General features: G+C 35.8%; 1 protein-coding gene across 4 annotated transcripts in view; it reads left to right on the forward strand.

Moving 5' to 3' along the window:
* Positions 1 to 25,757, forward strand: part of tenm2a (teneurin transmembrane protein 2a) — a 369,158-nt gene that overhangs the window by 241,801 nt on the left and 101,600 nt on the right. For all 4 annotated transcript variants that reach the window (XM_065271749.2, XM_065271750.2, XM_065271751.2 and 1 more), the window contains one exon: positions 13,615 to 13,824. In XM_065271749.2, the coding sequence (XP_065127821.2) occupies positions 13,615 to 13,824 (210 nt within the window). The remainder of the gene's footprint in view (positions 1 to 13,614; positions 13,825 to 25,757) is intronic.

Here is a 25,757-nt window from a genome sequence, read left to right on the forward strand (position 1 = left end):
AAATCACACGTTGCCAATATGCCTGTAAAAAAGAGCATGTCACTACCATCTTACTATATTTGAGCACGCTTGCTGTGCGTTTACATCCGATATATCGTATTTGCCTGCACAAAGACATGAAATGTGAACCACCCCTAAGTATCTTTGAATTAAAACATCTACCAAATGCATACCATGTAAAACATAATGTACCGAGACCATTTATTCATGGGTTTAAAGATAATTGAATTGTAAATCCCTGTAAGTGCGTCTGAGATGTTTTCTATTTTTTGTCAGTCTCTCAATGAATTTTGCCAATAAAACAGTATTTCCGAATGACCTGAGGCTGGGATTAAGCAGATTTAAAGCAGAAGTATTTGATGAACGTATAATGCATGCCGAAAGCATTCGGTTAACATAATTATCTCATTTTTGATGGAGGTGGCATTTAGCGGATTTTGCATCTGAGCTCCTCAATTTAAGTCTGTCGGTATAAAGGTTATACTTTCAGCTGAAAAGAAGTTTACGATTAGCATTTTAAAATTTTACTTTAGCATTAAAATTGTCATTGGCTTTCTTACATTTATTTAATCATCTACAGCTGCCTTTACTTTGCAAAGGCCACACGGAATTATAGTATGAGTTTATCCTGCTGAGTGTCATGGTAATGGTTCAATAGCCCTCAAAGCAGCATTTCACATACACAGACCCAGAAGTGAAAACCTTTTGAAAAAGGTTCCTAGAAGGTTGACACTATTCTTTAAGCACTGCTATTTCCTTCTGGAAATGCAAATGTTGTTTGGGTTTAAAACTTTTCTAAACTATTGTTTAACCAGACACTATTCTTTCGCAACTATAAGCACTGCATTTTCCTTAAGGAAATGCAGATATAGTTTCCAATACTGACCCTTTGGAAGAAGTTTTAAAGCTGTTTGCAGAAACTATGGATGAGCATATATTGACTGCGATTCAAGTGTGAAGTTCATCCTAAAATAGATCCTCATTGCAGCCTTATAAAGGAAATGACCATCACACTGATATGAAAAGCAACTACACTTTAAAAATGTAGTGTTCACTGTAAAAAAAATCCGTAGAAATTTCAATGTTATTGCAGCTGGGTTGCCGGTAATTTACCGTAGATTTACATTTATGTTATTTACTGGCAAGAGTTTGTTTAAAGTTAAATAAATTTTAAATATTAACAAGTCTTTATCTTCACAGAATAAAACTATACAATAACAGCCTCATGCAAAGCATTCTGGGAACCAGAAATCATCATCAACCTTTTTCTGTTTTTTGCTTCAGATTTTGTTTCCCAGAATGTTTTGCTTGATGCTGTTTTTTTAGTTTTACTCTGTAAAGACAAAGACTTGTAAATGTTTAATGTTCATTTAACTTTGAACAAACTCTTGCCAGTAAATAACATAAATGTAAATCTACGGTAAATTACCGGCAACCCAGCTGCGATTTCTACGGAATTTTTTTGCAGTGTTGTTTAACCCAGTGGTTTTCAAACTGGGGGCCGCGAGATGGTGCCAGGGGGGCCCCAGTTTTATGACATTTTATGAAATACATTAATTTATCATGAATTCTGTGTAATTAAACCTACAAAAAAATAAGGCTACTAACCAAAAGCACTACATTTTGTATAATTTAATGTTTTTTATTAAAATGTTGAGTTTTAGAACAGTTTTTTGTCACAAATTTTCTTTGGGGGGCCACGAAGGAATGCACCGTATACAAGGGGGGCCGCACGCTGAAAAAGTTTGGGAACCACTGGTTTAACCCATAATTGGGCCAAATATGGACAAACACAACAGATAAACAACAACCCAGCATAGAATTATTTATAACCCAACAGTTGGGTGTGTCCATATTTGACCCAACTATAGGTTGAAACAACACAACATTTTAAGAGTATAACCACATTGTGTTTTGTTTTTGTTTGATCTAAAATAATAGACTGCACACTTGAAGTTGTCCAAGGCCAACCAATCAGATCAAAGCTTGCCAGACATTGGATGGTTAGCAAACAGGCTGTGGGTGATATTACTTCATAAGTTACCCATTTTAATGCTGCTCACCTTTATATTAATGACTTCAGTCTTGACTTCTGACCTTAAGGTTGTGTATGTGTGTAAGCACAATGTCCTGTGAACTTCCTAGTACGAAATACTAGCATGCACGTCAGCAGAAAAAGTTTTCGGTGGGCGAAACAAGGTTGATGTCGTGTCCTCGTGTCAGGTTTGATATAACTTTTTAATGCAATGTTTAAAAGCTTTTTTGTCTAGCCTTGTAAATAAACAAGTGTAGCATAGTGCAGAGATATGTGGGGATGCCAAAAAAGCTTTTTATGAATATTGTAAGACCTGCGCTGGGACGGACGTAACTAGTACTGGGGTGTTCTGCTGGGTTTATATACTGAAGGGAAAGCTCAATTATAGTTATATTTTATATAGTATAAATGATATCTGGACATAACTAGTACTGGTGTGTTCTGCTGGGTTTAAATACTAAAAGGAAAGCTCAATTATAGTTATATTTTATAATTTGTTTGTATATAAATCAACTCGGTTTTCCCCACATAGAAGACTACAAATAAATTTTATTTCAACACTCCCACAGCACCATATGTTTTGCATGTTTAATTTTCACCACGTGTTTCTTTCAGTACAATAAAGTTTTTGTGAGTTAATGCTAAATAGACTCCCTAACTGAATGAATGTAAGTTTTATAGGACTGTGATTTTGCTGAGCAAGGATACAGATGGTTGTCTTGTGTATTTTATAATTTGCTAATCTCATCCATGATGCAATTTTCTGCAAGCCCAAATATCATTGTTCCAGTTAAAATCACAGGTAAGTTCTTAAAACAAAGTTGTATCCTTGGACTCACAGTTATGGCTGTTAGGTGGACTTCCATAAAAGAAACGTGTGGAATATATAACAGTCTCATCAATCCACACATACAACATGGATGTAATTTATATGGAAATAGCATGTAATGAGAGGACCGAGGCCCGAGTCTAATTGACAACGTAATATGAGAGTGTTTGTGTGTGATTGAGTGTGTATGGCTTCTTCTGAATCCTGATCTTCTTCTCAATACATCAGCCAGAGGAACAGCAGGACGCTCTAACACATGCGGTGATCGGTGGAAGATGCGTTTTAATCCGTGATCGTGGATCAAAGTGCAGTGACCTGTGTAGAGCGATGCAGTACATGGCCAGAAGCATAAATCTGCATAGCATCGAACGGATGATAAATTGCTATCATTATGAAGCATTTAGGATGCTGACATGTTAAAAAAGCAAACAAACAACAAGGCATTTAAGCGTAAATGTGTGCATTTGGAACATCCTTTAACCGAATGCATTACTGCCTGGATGATTGTAGCCACTCAAGTACATGAAAATTGAATCTAAATGGCCTGCCTTAACCCTCCTGATTCAACGGAGTTTACTTAACCTGAGGGACTCTTAAAGCAGTAGTTCATGGAAAAAAATCATGTCATTATGTACTTACCCTTACAGTGCTGTGTTGTTTCAAACTTGTTTTACATTGTAGCATGGCAGGAGCTGTGTTCTGCTTAATATCTACACTTTTACAAAGTGATTTACAGTCCAATTAATTAACCTTCACTCTACAAAAATGCACTAAACTGGTTCACTAACTCGCAATCATAAGGGAACCACTTTAAGTGCAATGTAGAACCATATGGTGCTATTTATGTAGAACCATAACTGGTGCTATAGTTGTGCTGATAAATGTAAAGTTACCTAATTGCTGATTAGGAATTGATTTTGATTTGTCAGTAGGCAAGGATCAAGCAAAAAATTGTGTATTCGTATTTTATTTTTTTTTTGCATGTGCTAGTTTGTGTGTGTGTGTGTGTGTGTGTGTGTGTGTGTGTGTGTGCCATTATCAAGCACAGTGTTTTGGCATTAGCATTGGCTGTGTTTGAAATGGGCGTTAGTGTTTTGACAGGCCTGACCGAGCTTAGTGGTTGTAAGAATTAGGATCCTGTCAGTCTGTTTAACATGAGGCAACATCAGGATAGGAAAACAGTGCCAAACGCACAGCATCCACACAATCTGCCCCGATTGTTTACTGTTAGAGGCAGAAAGGGGGCTAGGGCAAGGCGGACATTTTAGCAACCCTGGACATAAAATGGCTTCCTGCCCGGATCACTGTAGAGATGCACAGGCGTGACACTCTTGACTGATGATACCCATCTCCTAACTACCTATCACATTCCCTACATATTATCATGTGATTTAGTAATACCTTTGGAGTACAGCAACAGAATATCAAAACTTCATCCGTCAACTCGAGTCTGATCAAAGCCAAAGCTATTAGGGCTAATGAGCAAATTTTTTTTTTCCTAATTAATTAATTAAATAAATATTAAAAAATAAAATATAAATAAATTAAGAGCAGTTTGTACACCCTAAAAATGCAGGTTGGTTCAAAAAAGAATGAGGCTAGCCCTTTGGGTTGTAATTTGCCCTATGCTTGGTTGTTTTAACCCATTGTTGGGTCAAATAAAAAAAATGTGTCAATTTAACCCAATGGCTTGGTTTTTCCCTTTTTGAACCAATGCTAAGCTGAAAATAAACCAGCATTTTTTTTGACTCAAATTTGTCTTTTCTTTTATCCATATTGTTTAAGTAAGGGATAATGTAGAGGCAGCCGGTAGTTATCGGGAAATAAGCCCCGACAGTGTGATCAGGACCCGACGCGAAGCGGAGGGTCTTGTATCACACTGAAGGGGCTTATTTCCCGATAACTACCGGCTGCCTCTACATTATCCCGCTTATTACACGGCTACTTGTCACATAAGAAAAAAAACTGGACATGAATATGAATTTGAAACATTTTATTGGCATATTTGTTTTAAATTAACATTTTTATCCTTCCGCGAAACTTTGCACAGATGCATAAAATGATCGTAATACCTTATTAAGATCCTCTGCTTCATACTTGTCTGTCTCCATTTTTTTCTCTTTTAGCCAGTCTTTGAGAAGTTTTAATGCCCATTCTGTATTTTTTTGTGTGTTGGCTTCGTAGCTGTCATGCTCTATTTTGTCAAGTTCAGTCTCAGTAAGCTCTGTCTTGTCGTGGTTGTCCAGTGTTTGTCACAAGATGGCGCCAAACAAACAGTAATCTTTATTGGCGCGGAGCGATCTTACTCTTAAAGTAGTACCGGCTATGCGTTATTATTTTGGAGCGGTTATTATTCGAAAAGAACGAACCTGCAAATGTCTCAACTGACCAATCAGAATCAAGCATTCCAGAGAGCCGTGTAATAATTAATAATAACTACATAATAGACAGCATCAGATGTATTCGATTTTCTCTTTGCAGGTCAAACACACAGGGTCAAGCACAACTGTTGCTTACAGTACAATAATTGATTACAAAAAAATCACAATTTATTCTGTACTTGGTTGCACCGATTTTGTAGAAAGACCTGTATTGAGTCCGGTTCTGCATCCGGTTCTTCATCGGTTGGATGCAGGTGCCGGATGCCCGTTGAGCTAAACGTGAAGGTGCGTTTTTGATGAAAATAGAGGGAGAAAGAGTGCGAGAGAAAATAAAGGGAGAAATGATGAATGGTTCTCATTAGGGTGGTAATTTGTCACTTTCCATCTGACTGGGCTCCAGCTGTCTCATCCCAAGCTTTTGGCCTCTTTTGCTCGCCATCTCCTCACCGGCCAGATGGGTGGAGAGATGTTGTGCCGCGCCCCATGTGCTTGCTCGACCCTTGTCGCGCCGTTACGTATGTCCGTAAATGTGTGTCTGAGTGTGCCAACAAAACGGGCTCGGTCAGCGGCATGTCTACTTCTATCCTACAATGCAGCGGAATGATTTTCACATAATGATATTACATTACATAATGCAATTTTGTGAGCGCTCTCACCCAGAGGCTCCAACAAGTGATGGAAATTTAGACTCAGCATCAATAAAGAATAAAACAAGACCTTAAACTTTATAATTTATGAGCTGTGTGAAATCAAGCATCGCAAAGCACTCGCATGTAGTCTGTCCACGCACGGTAACTTTCTCAAATCAAATTTCGCCGATGTGGAGTAAAGCCAGAAGCAACAGTGGTGAGAAATGCTGGCTTATGAGTGACTAAACCTAAAGTACAGCTGACAGGTCTTTTTAGCTAAGGAAGACCAGCCTGACAGTGAAAGGGAAAGGGTTGATGCTGGATTGTTTTAAAGATAAAATGCATAAATGGAATACAAAGTGTCGAATGCATGTAAATGCAATGGGTGGGACATCACAGCTGTGCACAATGATTCACTTTTTATCACTTAAAGGTGTGTCTTAGACAACTCGCTTGTTAAGTTTACATGGCAAAGAAAGTCTGTAGACTTTAAATGTCTGTTAAATCTCTTCGTTTCATAAACTATTAGGACGACTCATTTTAAAAACTCATAATCGCATGATCTGTTTAAAGCTGCAGTCAGTAATTTCTGCACCTAATGAAAATAGTCAAATAATGAGAATTCTATCAATTTCTGGTGTCGTTTCGATGAACAGGTAGTCAGTGTCGGCGCCAGAGAATACAGAATGAGGGGGCCTCCTGTTTCACTGGGGGGGCACCAGGTTCATCTTATTATTATTTTATTATTATTATTACTACATGGCACTGTAAAATGCTTGGTACTGAGTGGCCAGTCGCAACATTCAAAGGTATTTTTATTCGGGGTACTGCGAGCGAGTCGCGTTAACAGGGACAGTTTAATACCTACAAATTAATACAGAATAAATATGCATAATTAGTAACGTATATGAGATTGTATTTAGAATGATTAAACCGAATGTTCGTATTTTGACTTTTAACTTGTTTTAACGCGTCTGGCTTTAAGCCATTAAGAAACGTTTTCCCAGAAGGTTTGTATTTCTTAAAAATAAGCTAATAAAAGACATCAAATCAAAATGTTATGTCTATATATTTACTCATATAGCAACTAGCCGTGAAATTAGCGGGATTGTTACAGCCAGCCAAGTTGTTGTCGCAAATAAATCCCTCACTATAGTAAAAACATAACTTATAATGACGTTAAGTGCAAGACTGGATAACTCACGCAAATCATAAAGACCAGTACATAACCAAATAACAGCAAAAGAAAACAATGTTACTGACATATCTAACACCAGAATGAACTGTGCATATTACCTTAAGAAGAGCTGCAGGCGACGAGAGGACTTTTTAAAACTTTTTAAGAAGGTCCTTTTATTTGTCGCGAAATTTCTTCGTCTTGCTCAAATGCCAAGAATTACAAGTGTACATTATTTAGACAGATTGAGTTCTCACGCATGGCGATTGAGACCCCGAACATGACCGTAACTTTCAGTGCAGACAAAACACTGGGGATAGCTTTAACAATTTGTGTTGTTCAAATGTAGTGGCTGCGTGTATGTACAGTAACTGGCTGACTATATGTTAGCATTGCATTGTGGGTTAGAATTTTAATTATTATGTTTTTATTTATTATACTTTGAATTTTAATCAGTATTCATTGTATAACCAAAAGTATTTGCAGCACATTTTTTAAAAATATTAAGTTCATTATTATTTTGAGAAGTAAGGGGGCACAGTGACTCAAGTGGCCGGGCCATGCCCCCTAGGGCCCGCTCGTGGCGCCGACACTGCAGGTAGTCTTGCCTAAATCTCATGATCTAAAAGTTGCTATAACAGGCGATATTTATCATCAACAACATTTATTTTTAAGCAATCTTTCAGCAAGGAGACTGGGATGGGATATATGTAAAAAAATATATCATTGCATTTTATGTCTGACATTCATGGTCAAATCAGGGACATTCAAGGTCAAGTTAGCATTCCAGGTCAACAGATGTGCATTACTTTATCCTCTCCCAGAGAGATAAAAGGAATTTAGGAAGGACGGCAAATGAGAAGAATCATCTAGAGGAACAGGTGCCCCCTCCCCAACCCCCTTATAACGAGGCTTTGTTCTAATAACACAAAGCAATTTATACTGACCTTTATAGAAATGTAGCAAAAATAAATTACAATAGTTAAAAAATGCCCCCAAGCCTAATTGCAAAGGAGATTAAGTTTCCTATAATTGCTTTTGGCCACCTAATGCAATTTTTTCCTTTTTTTGTAATTAAAGTGATTTAAAAATGAAATAATCCCCCAACACACACACCCACACCCACTCATGTCCAGTGCCATAAATACTCTCATTATTGAAGCAGTGGACCATTGAAAATGGTGTCATGTTTTTGTGTGACAAACATTGGATGCTTGTTAAAATTAGTTTGGGAACAATAACCGTGGTTTAGGACTCTTATGTTGTTATTTAAACATACCGACACATTATTCTCTTTAATGTCTGAGAAAATGATGATAACTTGCAATTGTCTGTTGATTCATCTAGTATTTACTGTACTTTAAAGAGAGCAACTTCCCAGAATTTCACTTGCTTGTGTCATTAGATGCCCCTATGCATCACTGCTTTTCTGTGTATTTCACCCATATTCTCAGTTCATCTTTTTAGCTTATCAGGGACCACCACACTTAACTCTCGCTCTTTCATCTGCACAGTTTTCAAGAATGTTTATCCATCTCTTCTGTGCATTAGAGAAGATCCTTTACCACTCTCGCTTTCCATTCGCCCATCATCAGAAGCTATGGAAGCTTTTATAAAATGCTGACTGTAAACATATCCTCCTCTTCTTTCTCTTTATTATTTAACGTGACTCTTCCCCTGGGGTATGTTTAAATAATCCAATCAAGAATAAAAATTCAGAGTCATTGTTCTGTAAATAATGAGTTGTCATTTACTTATGTCTTTTCAAAACGGTTTGTTGCTGTTTTATCTCATGTGAAACACAAAACAATTATTTAGTAAGTTTTGCTTTGGCATGTTGTCTGGATTGACATGAGAGTCAGTAATACATAGTTATTTTTGGTGACCTAGTCCGTCTTATTGTCCTAATCTACAACCCCAAAACAGAAAAAGTTGGGACACTGTAGAAATTGTGAGTAAAAAAGGAATGGAATAATTTACAAATCTCATAAACTTATATTTTATTCACAGTAGAATATAGATAACATATCAAATGTTGAAAGTAAGATATTTTGAAATGTCATGCCAAATATTGGCACATTTTGGATCTCATGAGAGCTACACATTCCAAAAAAAGTTGGGACAGGTAGCAATAAGAGGCCAGAAAATTTTAATGTACATATAAGGAACAGTTGAAGGACCAATTTGCAACTTATTAGGTCAATTGGCAACATGATTGGGTATAAAAAGAGCCTCTCAGAATGGCAGTGTCTCTCAGAGGTCAAGATGGGCAGAGAATCACGAATTCCCCCAATGCTGCAGCGAAAAATAGTTTTCTGAGCTTCTCAGAGAAAAAATGCAATGAGATTGAAGTTATCATCATCTACAGTGCATAATATCATTCAAAGATTCAGAGAATCTGGAACAATCTCTGTGCGTAAGAGTCAAGACCGGAAAACCATACCGGATGCCTGTGATCTTCGGGCTCTTAGATGGCACTGCATCACATACAGGAATGCTACTGTAATGGAAATCACAACATGGGCTCTGGAATACTTCCAGAACACACTGTCAGTGAACACAATCCACCGTGTCATTCGCTGTTGCCAGCTAAAACTCTGTAGGTCAAAAAAGAAGCCATATCTAAACATGATCCAGAAGCACAGGCGTTTTCCCTGGGCAAGGCTCATTTAAAATGGACTTTGGCAAAGTGGAAAACTGTTCTGTGGTCCAACGAATCAAAATTTGAAGTTCTTTTTGAAAAACTGGGATGCCATTTCATCCGGACTAAAGAGGACAATGACAACCCAAGTTGTTATTAGCGCTCTTTTCAGAAGCCTGCATCTCTGATGGTTTGGGGTTGCATGAGTGCGTGTGGCATGGTCAGCTTACACATCTGGAAAGGCACCATCAATGCTGAAAGGTTTATCCAAGTTCTAGATACATATGATCCCATTCAGACGTCGTCTCTTTCAGGGAAGACCTTGCATTTTCCAACATGACAATGCCAGACCACATAGTGCATCAATTACAACATCAAGACTGCATAGAAGAAGGATCTGAGTACTGAAATGGCCAGCCTGCAGTCCAGATCTTTCACCCAAAGAAAAGATTTGGTGCATCATAAAGCGAAAGATGCGACAAAGAAGACCTAAGACAGTTGAGCAACTAGAAGTCTGTATTAGACAAGAATTGGACAACATTCCCATTCCTAAACATTGGTCCTCCTCCAGCTGTTCCTTTATATGCACATTTAACTTTTCTGGCCTCTTATTGCTACCTGTCCCAACTTTTTTTGGAATGTGTAGCTCTCATGAAATCCAAAATGAGCCAATATTTGGCATGACATTTCAAAATATCTTACTTTCAACATTTGATATGTTATCTATATTCTACTGTGAATAAAATATAAGTTTATGAGATTTGTAAATTATTCCATTCCTTTTTACTCACAATTTCTACAGTGTCCCAACTTTTTCTGTTTTGGGGTTGAACATCAATAGATCATTAGATCAAAAGGGTAATTTTGGAAACGGCTAATACAGGTGCAGGGATAAATTTGTCTTCAGATGTGAAGGAAAGATTACAGTATGAGGGGGAAGTGCATTTTGTGTGCTGGTTTGTATGTGAAGGTTTATTGGTGACTCAACACACAGTGAAGATGGCTAAATGGACGCATACTGACATATACAGGTGTGTTTGAAGAGGAAAGTTGACTCACATGTGCTCCATAGATTTTGCATTCAAGGTCTGTCTACAAAACCACTTCTCAAGCTTTCTCTATTCCTGCTAACAGGCAGTTAGGTTTGGAGACGATGAAAGGAAGATGAAAGTCTAGCTTCCGCGTATTCATATGTAATAATCTCGATATATACCTGAACTGCTTTTTGAAGGACACTTAAAAGAGAAATTGCACTGTCTGCGTTTGATCCCAATTAAAACGATGGTCAATACATCACCATTTCAGTTTTACTGAAATAAAACTTAAAAGCATACAGCTCATACACCTGAACGCAATGTGGTATGACTGAAGAGGGTGCTTTGTTTCCTTGAATGCTGTCTTTCCTGGAGTAATTAAGACAGGTAATAGCCTTCTAATTCCTTTCTAAGGACTCACTGCACAAGCTTCTTTAAAAATAAGTTTGCCTTCAATGTCATGGCAATTACCCAAGAACTCAGATGCATTTAAAAGTGATGGGTTGCATGAGCCTCTTGTGTATTGTGCAACAAAAATTAACGCACTTCCTCACTACAGGCTTTGTGTCGTCATGCACTATATGCAGGGCTTGACATTAAAGTTGCAATTAATTTAAAATGAAAAACTTGCAATGAATTTAAAATGAAAATTTTTTATTTTTTACAAATGACTTTAAAAAAAAATATCCATGTGCCTCATAATCTTTAATCAAAAACGGAAATCTCCACCCCTCCTTAAAACGATCTCTCTTTATTTCGGTCATATGGTATGGCAGGTGGGCGGGGTCTTGAAAAAGATTGTGGCGATTAGAAAAATCCAATATGACCCAACTTCAAACAGTTATGGATTGACAAATTAAAATTAATTCCTACCTTTTTCATTTCAGAAGCTGTTTCACTCATATATACATCACAACAGGGAAAAAAGACAACCGCTACTTCTGTTTAATGGCGACTTTAAAGCGGACATTTCACAAGACTTTTTAAGATGTCAAATAAATCTTTGCTGTCCCCAGTGTACATTTGTGAACACAAAATACCATATAGATAATTTATTATAACAGGTTAAAATTGCCACTTTATAGGTGTGAGCAAAAATGTGCGTTTTTTGGGTGTATTATTTGGGTGTATCAAATGAGCTGATCTCTACACTAAATGGCAGTGTCGTGGTTGAATAGTGCAGATTAAGGGGTGGTTTTCTGACATCACAAGGGGAGACAAATTTTAATAACCTATTTTTTCACATGCTTTATTTGAGATGTAAATATAACTGTTTATTGTAGTTAAACAAAACATAGATTAGTATATATAGACTAAATACATTAGTGTATGCAAGTTTCTCTGTCTCATATTTAGTCCAGTACTTCTGTATCTTTAATGTCACTATACGTGGTCCACCACCTCTCCACTGCCAGTTCAGCATCAAATAATGTTTCCAGTAATGTTTGTTTGGGAACGCAAATTAGTTATCACAGAATCATATCGCGTCGCTTCAAGTTAGGATACGGTGTTGCCATTGGAAGCTGTGACACAAACTAACTTCAACTTTCCTTCTCGTACATCTGAGTGACAGCTCTTCCATTTATGAATACTTCAAAGTCCCGACCAGATTAATTGGTTGCATGGTGACAATGATATGATTGACCTAAGGTGCAGATGAGTGATTAAAATCCAATCACACATTCCGTTTTCCTCGGCATCATGAGAAGCCCGGCTTATGGTAGGACGGAAGATGCCATGAGAGCGCAACCTCTCGAGTGCTTTGGAAAGAAGTAAGAAAGGGCTTGAACAGCAATTAATAGGTTTTCGATGCAATATGTGAACAGCCCTTAAAAGTTTAAATCAATTATTAAACAAATATTAAATAAAATAAATGAAAATCTTCTGCAGATCGGATTGTTATATTTTTGACAGTAGTTACAGGCCACAGAGAGAAGAATGGAGGGCTGGATATGGCCCACGGGCCGGCAGTTTAAGACCCTTACTCTAAGCTGTTCCCAATAACCAAGCATATCCTGCTATTGTTTAAATTGTTTATATAAGAGAAGGAGTGTAATATGTATAAAAAGTATGCCACATAATAAATATATATGGCTGATATGATCAGATGATACTGCTTCCAGTGATCAGTGATCTGCCCCAAAAATCCTGATCATTCTGTCAGCATATACATCATGCATGCATAATAGATAAAATTAACTGCATATGAATTGAAAATGCATATTCATTTGGCTTGCATTTTAAATTTTATGAGAAATTATTTACTTTTTTAATATTCATCCAAAAGATTTTTTATGTCATTTAACAATAATGTTATCCTTTCTAAAATCTTTGTCGTGTTTAATGTTTGATAATCTAATAAGGGTTACAACAATAAAAGGAGGCATTGATAAATTTGAAGAACCATTGGGATGTGTTGAAATGTTTTCAAGGTTAAGCTTGACTTTCAGCATCCACGTCCTTCAGGAGAGGACTAGTTCTCTCAAGTACAAACCATCAACTACAAACTTACATTTAGATTTATCTCCATTTTGGTATTGAGCACCCATTTTTCTGATCCAGCCAATTCCTTAAGGATAAAATCCTAAAAATTCCTACCCTACTTTTCCCTTGTTGAGTGCCCTGTTTCATTCTGCACTGTGTGACGGAATTGACATGGGTTGTGAATGTAGTGTTGCTGACTTTGTAGTCATCCGGTACATCTGCATTCACACAATGAGTATGTCAACTCCTCTGCCATATGATTCTGTGAATTACAGTAATCTGAGAGTGTAGAGCTGTGTATATGTTATATGTCCAACACATGTTAGTATAATGATATCTGCCCATGTGTCATGTCACGTGATCATAACAAGTTTGTCTCTTCCTTTTATCTGTCCATTCTTCAGGTCGTCCCCTCCCTCCCTCCACCGCCTCCTCCAGCCTCCTACCCCCAGCACCTTCTCCCCCTCCTGCTCCCCTTCACCCAGCCCCTCCAACCATAAGGGAGTGTCAGGTACCCCTGCTGGACAGCAGCTCCTCCCACACCATGCTGGAGCACCACCCAGAGGACCAAATCTCCCCCAATTCATACCTACTTCGGGCCCAGCCGCCCTCTGGTAAGCCCCTAAGAGACTCATTTCTCATTGGCTAATGTGACCATCAACATCTTTCATCATTTACTATGTCCTGTTTAAACATTTGTCTGCTATTGGGTCCTTATTAGGTTCAAAATTTGCCACAATTAGACTTTCTGTCTAAAATAGAAAAAAGTTGTATTTTAAATATACAGCTACTTGACGACTTTTCACAGAAAATATTTGAACTAAACAAATAAAATGTATTGATGTTTTTAGCTTGTTGTGGTTGCAAAACCACAACCGCCGCACAGAATATTAACATTAAAGCTAAATGTGTTGTTTTTATTGCGTCACGCTTTGTTAGGACACAGTGTTTTATTTTATTTTAGGAAAAGATGATATTTATGACTAAGATCAAGGTGAAAAATGGATTTGTGTTCCCATAGTTGACACATTAATTTCAGATTGCAGGAAAAGAAGAAAGCTAAGAGCATTGCTTTCCCCTACAAGGACATTACATAGACAGACACGCTGATTTATGTTATGGTGACTTATTACACTTTCACAGGTTGGGTAAAAATTCCTTGACTCTCTATATCATCACCTAGACTGAGCAGATTGTACGTCTGAGCTGGCTTAGCCCAGCTGTGCACATTCAAAGTAATTAATGCCCTCGCCATGTGCAGAACAGAGTCCTCCAAACTTTGCCCCGCATTCAAATCCGCAATCCAGTGGATATATTTAGCGGAGAGGAGGAAAAAAATTGTTAATGTAATTTCTGCTGGAATATAATCTATTGTTAATGGCATTAGCCTCTCCTTTGATCTGCTATAAATCTTTATTACGGCTGATCAGGGGCCCGGGTTCAGGAGCAACGCGATTATAAACCTTTTAAAATGACATTACATCATGCCTCTAATTGGTTTACTGTTTGGTGCAGCAACATCAATCATTTGCAGACTAACCACGCTCTAAATAAATTCACTCCAGCACTGCCAGCACCACGCTTCTGGGAAGACTCACCAAAAGGATTATGGATGAGAAAAGTTCAAAAATACGAGAGGGGGTAGAGAACTGTCAGTGGTGACAAGGTGACCACTAATAGTTTTATTCACGCTTGCAGTATTTTTTCAGTATTTACATTTGCTTGGGAAGATTCGGATTCTCTGATTATATATTCTTTGGTTAGCAGCCTCTAGATATGTTACATTGTACACAACAATAACCCTAATGATGCTAATAGCACAATTATTTATTTCATTACTTCCCATTTAGATGTATTGTAATGGGGCTAAACCTTTGAATACATATTAATTTTTGTCTTAATCATGGTGCAGTTTTATTGTTTTTTGCGAAGACGATTTCAATGTGAGCTATATGGAAGAGAAACATTCTGCTTCACAAATAGCATAAGCACTTTATTCACAATATAATGATCCGTATCATATTTTGGAAAATGACTACTTTGAAAATTATAGACTTGCAAATCATTATTTTTATTTCATATTCTTTGCAAGTTTGTCATGTAGTTTGCATTTCCTTGATCTGATGACACATTCAACTGTGAGGAATTTCAAAGCTTGCAATTAGCCTGAAAATAAACCACTAAATAATTGGCTTATTATCATGTTGCCTTGAGATTTGAGTTTGCCTGAGAGTCTGAGTACTGTGTGTTGATTCAGAGAGCTTTTGTTGGGTTTGTTTGTCTTGGTGCGGTGTGTTAAAGACCCCGTCCAATTTAACATCTCGTGATCTTTTAAGGGTGATTGTGGGAAATAAAATGTAATTTAAATCTGTACATTAAAAGTAGAGGGGCATTTTTATTTAATATCTTTCTGCATGTTTGTGTGTGGATTTTCAATTACAAATAAACTGTAGTGTAGTTAAATGTTCTCTTGATTGTAAATTGAAAGTGAATTAATTATATTTTGTTTTATTATGGGTCTGTGCTCAAGTGGGCAATTGTGCGCAGCCGGTCTGCATCTGTGCCAGTGGGTAGTGTTGACACTGGTGACATGCACACGATACCACCGTCGTTTCTTGAGCTATAACAGCTGTCTGTGTAGACCTGTCACAAGTAACAGTGTATGTTAGAGCTCACTCCCACATATAATGAAATACCTCTCATTATATCTTGAAGTTTTGGTTAAAATTAATACATAGATGATTTGGAAACATCTGTGTTTATAAATGAACAGTCAAGACTAATTTGGGGCCCTTGGTGAGATGACCAAAAAATTAAATAAAACCACTTTTTTGGTCTCCTGATCAAATATTGACCTTGAAAGCTTGTGATATCAGTGCAGTTTTGATGGAGATGGGCATTTAAAATTGATACATTTTCTTTGGCAAATGGCCCTATTGTTCACCATAAATTATTATCATTATTAATTTTTTTAAGTTTTAGGGTGTTTGGGGGCACAACATTCTTGAAGATTGGTGCACACATCAGAGTCATCTGGCATGGGCAAAGTTTGGCACATGGGTCTGTACTTGTACTGTACGTCTAGGTACATATTTTGTTCTTATAGATCTGACCAATTTACGACATTCATTAGCTCTGCCCCAACAGAAAGTAATTTTGGATTTTATTAAAAAAAAAACTTTTAAATACACCTCTTAGGGGATTTATCTGATTGCCACCAAAATAGATCAATGAAATTGAAGAATTAATTGCTTTGCTTTGTGTTACACGAGATATCATACAACAAATCAGGGTCAGTAAGCAAAACATAAGTGGATGGTGCAACTGAATCAGACTGATTAAGTTTAGACATATGAATAACTACAGCAACCATGTGACATATTTATCAAAATATATACAGTGTGTACAATTTTCAACACTTGAAAAATCCTCTTTGCTAGATGTGGCACATTCAAGGTTACACCTCTAGTGTAATGCTTTCTGTCACACGACTTAACACATAAAATTAAGTGTTAAACATGTTTTATGCATTGTGCTGTTGAATGTACAACTGTGAATGTGTAGTACTGTAGTATAATGCTGTGGTTAAAATTATTCAAAAGAACATATATCTGATTATAAAATAATATTGACTCTTTAAGAAAGAATATCTTAAAGAATTACAGTAAATTCAGTCTTTGTAAATAGTGTTAATATTATTTACCCTGGTGCACTAGATGCTCCGCGGTTTTAAGCTGCTACACTGTAAAAAAATTCCGTAGAAATTGCAGCTGGGTTGCCGGTAATTTACCGTAGATTTAAATGTATGTTTTTTACTGGCAACATTTTGTTCAAAGTTAAATGAACATTAAACATTTACAAGTCTTTGTCTTTAGAGAGTAAAACTAAAACAACAGCATCAAGCAAAACATTCTGGGAAACAAAATCTGAAGCAAAAAATAGAAAAAGGTTAATGATGATTTTTGGTTCCCAGAATGCTTTGCATGAGGCTGTTATTGTATTGTTTTATTCTGTAAAGATAAAGACTTGTTAATATTTAAAATTTATTAAACTTTGAACAAACTCTTGCCAGTAAATAACATAAATTTAAATCTACGGTAAATTACCGGCAACCCAGCTGCAATAACATTGTAATTACTACGGAATTTTTTTACAGTGTAACAATGACTATTCTGTGCACTGCAAAAATGACTTTCTTAGTATTTTTTGTAGAAATATCTAAAAATTCTTAAATAAATATGTATTTTCTTGTTATTCAAAATTACATAAGATCATAAGTCTATAAAAAAAGATAGAATTGAATAGAATTTGTGAATAAAACATGCAAAAACATCTGCCAATGGAACCTTTTTTGTTGAATGTGTTTAAGAAAAAAGTCTTTATTTTCTTTCTTACCCCATTGGCAGATTTTTTAGCTTGTTTTAAGCCATTTTTATTTACATTATATATTTTTGTCATCAAGATGCACCTTAATTTAAGATTTTTTTGATTTTTTTACTGAAACCAGACAAAAATACTAAGTAAGAAAATCTTTTTTTGCAGTGTGGTGAAGTGTGGTAAAGTGGTCATACTGTAAGTGACCCTGCCTGTGAAAACCCAGCTAAAGTCATTTTTATTAATTTACTGTTTTCTACATAAAATCATCCTACATAATGTAAAGAACATTCTGTCAACATATAATCTTGATATCTTTAATATTGACTGAGTTACGTCATGTCAAAGATTAAAATCACACTTTGATCCTCCTAGTCTTATAATTAGATAATGAAATTTTATCCTGGATTTCACCGACATATTAAACCTGGTTAACCTCATATCTCACACATGAGTTAAAAGTATGAGTGCATGCTAGCGTTAGTTTGGTGAAGTCATTTGTGTTTAATCTGTGGATTAAACATTTAAAAACATTGATGTTGAATTGTGTTTTGTCAAAGAGATGGTAGAAAGATTCACAGAGAGAAAGAGCTAGTATGAAGCATTAATGTTTGCGTCGCCTACCATTACAAATAGAGAGCGTCCTCTATTTTTAGCAGCTTCCAAAGTCAAGTGAAATCAGCCGTAGATCTTAATGTGATGAATGTTTAATCACTATGTGCTTTGAAGAAACTCTCTTAAAACAATTTAGATTGGACTGCATGCCCCTTTAAAGCTAATGTTATTCTGTTTTGCAGTAGTAATTAAGGACGTGCTGTTGCACAATTGTTTATTTTTGTGAGTTATTGTTTCTGTATTTACGGCTGCGTAGCCAGAACAGAGAAGCGTGCCTGTTTGCGTGCTTGTGTAGGCGGGTGGGTTTCAGAGTGGGATTTCAAAAGCCTGTTTATTTTCAGGCTGATTTGATGAGTCTTCTCTGACTGTTGTTACTGCTCATTAGAAGAGGGGATCGAGCCAAAGAGGCTGAATGCGAGGGTAATGTTTGGTTGCGGAGCCCAGCGCACTACTCGCTAACACATTTACTTCTGTTACCGCCAAGCAACCCGTGTTTAATTAAACCTCCCTCAAGGATAAACATCCAAGAGACAAAGTTAAACAGCATGACCTCTGCCCCTTCACTCTGTGTAGGCATCTGAATGTGTCTTTTAAGTAAATTGAGAGATGCTTAACACCGGGACATCTGATTCAGTTAAGCAGTTCACTACAGTGAGAGTTTGTTTCGGTGAACTGATTGCAAAGGAAAAAGTTTCACTTATTTCTTCTAAGTGACCATTTCGAGGAAACTGCGTGTTGAAACAGTTTAGTTTCGGTTTGACGCCCCCTTTTAAAAGCTAATTTTATTCTGTTTTGCAGTAGTAATTAGAGGCGTGCTGCTGCTTAATTGTTTTTTTTTAAGTGTTTTCATGTTTGTGCTAGAGGAAAATAAATGAAGAGAAAGGCTGCAAAGAATAACGACATTAGAATTAACCACAGAACATTAAGGCTGAAGGGTGAAATTTCTGTTCAAGTACCGTACCTGAAATCATAAAAATAGTGATTGTTTCGGTTTAAACAGGTTTCTCTACTGGTTGGAAAATCAAATCCAGCCCAAACTCACAGCATTAGATGAGACAATTTTGCTGTAATGCTCTAGGTCCTGTTTTAACAGCGCAACAAGGATTTGGAAGAAACATCCTACAAATGGCTTACCTATAATTGCACATTAAACTGAGGAAGTTTATATGTAGAAAAATGACATAGGATTTTACACTGAAAAAATAAAAATACTTTAATTGTCTTTTATTTACATTTTGAAAGTATTTTACTCCTAGACATATACATAACAAAAAAATTGATTTTTTATGTTGATTCAACTTTTAATTTTTTACAGTGTATAACAGTAAGATTTTTGCAATCAAAAATGAAATGTTGCTGTGGAACAACTTTTATTCCCATTTTTATTTGGCAGACCCCCCCAGAGCCGGAGCCAGACCATAACTAACAGGGGGGAACGCGACTTCCAACGGAGGGGCATGCAATCAGCAACAATAACTTGCAAAAACAAGGCATAAAAACAACAAAAACAATGCAAGCGCACACTCATTCAACTGGTATAGACTGTCAGCTCATTTCCTGTATAAAGATCACAGATTAATATTAACATAATCACGTCGCAACAAAAACAGATTGACAATTATATGCTGTTAACTTTCTATAGCCACACTTCACATTTAAGCTTACGTAAATTAAAATAACGCATAACTTACCTTTAAAAAAACTAAAGGCGGCATGTGCGAACATGAAACTTCCTTAAAACAGTGTCCTGTAGATTTAAAAATCTGTCTCGACCTTGTTGGCCCTAATCTCTGAGTTTGACCCAACTGGTGTTTGCATGAAGTCCGATGGAGCAGGCGGTACTGGTTTGTTCTAAATTTTCTAATATCCATGTTTTACACGATCCATAAAACGCCGCGAAAAAAACATGTTGCTAGTATCAATTCACATTAATATGCTAAAGACGTAATGGCGCATGAGACGCCGCAATGCAACCAATCAGAGAAACTGGTCTATTTTAATTAATAAAAGCATATATCAACTATATTTTCCTCATTTTATTACATTCGAAAGCATGAAACATTTAATGTTTAATTTATTTTAAATATTCTTTATATATATATATATATATATATATATATATATATAATAAAAATAAAAAAACAACTGTGTAGGGGGGGGCACAACAACCTGTTTGGGGGGGCACGGCCCGCGAATGCCCCCCCCCTGATGCCGGCCCTGAGGTCCCCTCAATGTTTTAAGATCTTGGCTGATAATATTTTTTAATCCTTGCATTTGAAATTAGCCAGTTAAGAGTATTGAAGTGTTTGCTGTACAACTGTTTTTTTTTTTGTGGCAGCGTTTATATTGATGACTTATTTCTAATTTGTGTGTCATTATAAATGTCTTGATAAATGTTACTTGTTATTTTATATATTTGTATTAAACTAAACTGTAAAGCATATTGGGCAATTAAGTGTGTATAAATGTTCTATATAATGAATCTAAAAACTTGACTTGACTCGACTAGACTAAACTTGTAACCTAGACTAAAATCTAAACGAAAATCTAAACTAAACTTTGAAAAAGACCATAATGATTTACAACAGAAAAAAATAAACAGAAAATTAATTTTATTAAAATAATAAAAAAAATTATATTAGTAAGTAATCAAGTAAACCCTTCTGTAAAATACAATCACTGGTGACATTGAAATTACATAAATGTATATTATATGTGTAGTCTTGTACTTGCTCTTGTATTAACACTGAATGATTATCTAATTAAAATAACAAAAGATGTATTGCAGTGATGATAAAAAGAACTGAAATCAGATTTTTATTTGTTTTATAAGTTACTGTTGACATCTTCGTATAGTTTGCTTTCTCTTGTTATTAACTTAAAATATGGAAAAATCATGGATAAAAGTAACCAGCTAGATATAAACAAATAGATGGTAAAACTTATGACATAAAATATTTGGGTTGGATTTATCTACTGTTTAAGGTACTACTAATATTAGCGTCCTGTTAGTCTTGACGACAAACATAGGCTTCTGTTGTTTCTCTGCTAATGCAGCATCTATTCAGCAAATCAATCACTTCAGAATGATATGTAGCAACAGACGCAACTCTGAAAACCTATACATTTTTTGCTGATAACTGATTGTTCCACCAATGAACAATTGGTGCCGATTAATCGGCAAAACAGATTAATCGGTTTACCTCTAGAAAAAAAAAAAACATAAGGCTAGAATAGCTGGCAGTGTGGGTTAAGGATATCTGAGCAGTTTTGTTTAAAAATCCAAGCCGTAACAAGAGCAAACCGCGTCTTGCCTCTCGCTGATGACTGTGGCTGCTGAGCCGGACATCTTTTCTCAGCATCCGACACTTGCGTTGAACCACAGAAAATGTCAATAAAGACTTTTACTGAGTCTGGTCCTGTAAAACAAACATGGTGGCTTTGTGTTTCCCTCTGCCAGTGGGCCTTCGGAGCTCTACTGTGAAACTAATGCAGTGTACAGAAAGCCAACTCCACCCCTCTCAGCAGCTCCGCTCGACTCTGCCCAGAACAGGCACTGTCCCAGGAAGAGCAGGGGGTGCCTTTAAGTGCTAACCTTAGGCAAGCTGGACTGGGATCTGCTTTTAGTAAGAGTCAGCTGAACCATGCAGATTTGGATCTATGTCCAAAAAGATGACTGCCACGCTGTGCTATTGAGCCCGGCAAAAAACTCCCAATATATTTGGAAGAAGTATTTTCAGACACATGGTCTTATGTGCTCTGATGTACTTAAGTTGTAGGGGGTGTACATGTTTCCAACATGTACAGAAGAAAGGTAAAGTGCAGCTTAGCTCTCTCAGCCTCAGCAAATGTGAGCATGTTGGCACATAGCCCACCTGACCATGAGTTCTGTCAGATTGCATTACAGTGTGAAAGTAAAAGCGGTTTTGTGCATTTGGAAGCATAATGTTTACGATGTATCTTGCTTTAGAAATGATGTATTTATTGATTGGTTCATTTGTGCCTATTTGTTGTATTATTCTGTTAACATTGATATGCTATTAATAATGCTGTTATAAAATTTCAGCAAAAAGTTTAATAAAAAAAATTACTTTAGTAGCAGAATTAATATGTTTGCAAGGTTTAAAAATGTCAGTGTTGGCCAGTGTTGGTTGGGAAACTAAATTTTAACAGATAGGATATTTGGAGAGCAAAGAAAATAAATATACCCAATATGTGACCTAGTCTGCGAAAACCCAGCTAAATCATTTTGGTGATTTTACTGTTTTCGTGATAAACGTGATGAACGCCATTTTTTTTATCGTTACCGCCAAAATTAGTATTGTATCAGGTCAGTATTAAAAAGTACATTCTTAATTTTACGCAAAATCCAATATCCATCTTATCTCCCTTTTTCCCAAAATGCGATAAACGCCACTCCTCCTTCTCTGCAGTATGCAATACATTCGCTCAACAAATCACAGCGCACCATTCCACGCATTGTTAACAACTATGGCGGTGCATTGAATAAACACAGAATCCTAGTTTTCCTCATCTACTTTTTACTTTGTGATAAACAAACAAAAACAAAATAATACTTTTGATGACATTGATAAACCTGTGGTGGTTTTCTGTGACGGGGAAAGAAAAATAAGCCATCAAAATTGAATAATTTAAGCAAGAGACACTCGGGCGAAGGAAAAATGTCACCTGTTGCTTGTTCTCCTGACAGCATCAAGTTTCTGTCATGCTAACACATTGACCCCAGGGGATCTTATGAAAAAATTTACATTATTTTACTCGAAGTCAAAGAAAATCAAGCAGAACCAAAACATTGATCGCTGTCGAAAAAAGTTCAGCAACGACATCCCAAGGATAACAGCAGCAATAATAGTGTTCTTAATATGACAAAGTGTTTTGATTAATTCCATTAGTTTTTTTTAAATTAATGTATACCACTAGTCAACTGAATTAATATAATATGGCAAAGATGAATGCACATTTGTATATTGGTTCAGTAGATTTATAGCATTTTGAAAAAAAAAACTAGTAAATATAAAATAATCCGATTTTATAATAAATCTTGGAAAATCAAATTATGGATTTGAATTTTTAAGGTTATTATAACCTAAAGATGCTATGTGAAAGAAAATAGAGGTTTTCATCTTGTCATTTTCTTGGTATAGAAAACAAGTTTTTACCGAAATTAGTCAAAATGGATTTATTGCGTTTTGGAACCAAACTCTTCATATACAGTATTTTATGTAACTTAACTAATTAGTTAAAAATTTCAACTTGTTTTTGTAAGTTGTCAACCTATCACAAGTCAAAACTTAATATACACTAGTCAGCATTTGAAGTGGATCAAAACCTTTCCTAAAAGTTGTCTTAAAACCAATACCCAATACCCGTTCTTGTCTTATAGGACAACTTCAATTAACGTTTTTGATTCATTTGAAAAGTATATTACACTGTAAAAAGTGTTTCTGTCCCTTAGTAGATTTAACAAAAATAAATTGAGTAAACTGTATTAAAAAAATTTAATTCTTGTTTTTTAATCAAAATATGAGTTAAAATAAAATAAAAATTGGAATAAATTGATTAATTCTATATGAACACATTATTGAGTAAATTCAACTTAATTTTATTATCTATAATCTATAATAATTTAAATTTGTAAGAAAGAAATTAACTTAATAATTTTGTGTTAAAACTACATGAATTATTTTAGTAAACACAACTAACTAGGCAGTGGACTTGCAGTTTCCAGCATGCTTTGCATGAGACTGCATTTGGAGGGTGAAATTTGAATTTAAACTTTTTTTGTTTTGTTTTTAACTATAAAGAAAGACTTGTTAGTGTTTAATGTTCATTTATCTTCAATATTTGGAAGAGTTTCTGTTTTTTCTTTGAGTTTTGTAGTTACCATTGTTCAGAAGACTGGTGCTTGTGCATAGACTGCATACTGAAGTATGTTGCGCTTTACAGCTGCCCAATACGAATCTGAGTGGGTGCGTTGTTTGAATAAACGTTTCTAGCCCTCATCTCACGGCATAAAAAACAACAACTAACCATAAATATGTTACCTGTACCAAGAAAAGTAGGTTTATCTAACTGAGTAATACTAGTACAATTAGTTCTTTAACTCTGTGGACCCTGTACCGGGTCCAGAATTATCTTATTTTGACTTAATATAAAATATTCCTTTAATTTTTAATGGTCTGTCATGGACCCAGTATGAGATACTGTTTGAAAGCTTAGAGTCTCTACTTTCTGCACATATGCATCACTTTGAGATATGTTTTACTGTAAGAAAGTTATTTACACTTAATTAACACTATCACCCCCCCCCCCCCCGACAATTTATTATATGATTTAATATTCACATATTTCATATTTTTCAAGTATGACAAACATGGGCAAGTCTTATATCAAATGAAAGCTCTCATTCTCAGGAATAAGGCTACATCGTTATTTTTGCTCTATTATTAACACGTATCCAACAATCCTCAAATTAATAATAAGGTTAAAAATTGTCTTTTATAAACATATGGGAAACTTGAGTGTGGACTGCCTCAGATAGCACATATAGCCACAAATGATACACCATCTTTTATCTTAGGTCCTACTCTAAACAATGAGTCCATTCACAACATTTTCTTTGGTTGTGTGCATATATAATCCCTTGCTATTTATTATATGTGCAAAACAAAAAAATAATATTTATATTAAAAATATATTTTCGCACCCTTCAGTAAAATGAGAATAACTTTTGAATGCGACATGCTAAAGAGTTCATTCTTTTTTTGGGTGTTTACTGTCTGCTGCTGGTAACAACCAGAACTGTCTGCAGTCTGCTAGCGCACACAGAACCAGAGTTATACACTATCAAAGACAGTATTTACAACATAAAAAGGAAAATTTGGTGTTTTATCATATGAAAAACAACATAAATAACAATATTTGTCACAAACAGCAGCTTTTTATGTAACTTCAAAGGGTTTTCTGCAAAATGATATAAAGATATTGCATTTATTCCACTGTATGTGGCTATGGTAGCACTTCAAATGTTTTTTGGCAGAAATTGTACACCATAAGCGTATTATTCCTCCCATCAGTTGGAGTAAAATAACTTTTGCATTTATTATGATAGAGAAAAAATTCATTTTTCCTCTGTAAGCTGGCAATTGCTGGAATCAAACAAAACTGTCTGCAGGTTTCGTTACCACTCAGGGCCAGAATTATACACTTTTAAATACAGACTTTAGAAAAAAAACATCAAAAAGCGCCTATTTATTTTTGTGTTTATTAGAGGACTGACAACACATACAACCATGTTGAGCACTTTTAACAGTGTTTTATGTAATTTCAAAGGGTTTCCTGTAAAATGATACCAAACTTTTGTATGTGCACCTCTGCTTGTGGGTATGATAAGCTTTTGAAATTGGGTAGGCCAAATCCAGGCGGAAATCCCCAAAATAGCCTCAGAGTGTAAGAGAACTCAACTCAATTTTATTGCATTCATATTAAGTAATGTTAGTGTGTTCAATATACTTAAAAAAGGTTGCAAGTTGATTCA

Source organism: Paramisgurnus dabryanus, chromosome 16, assembly GCF_030506205.2.
Source record: "Paramisgurnus dabryanus chromosome 16, PD_genome_1.1, whole genome shotgun sequence".
Lineage (NCBI taxonomy): Eukaryota > Metazoa > Chordata > Actinopteri > Cypriniformes > Cobitidae > Paramisgurnus > Paramisgurnus dabryanus.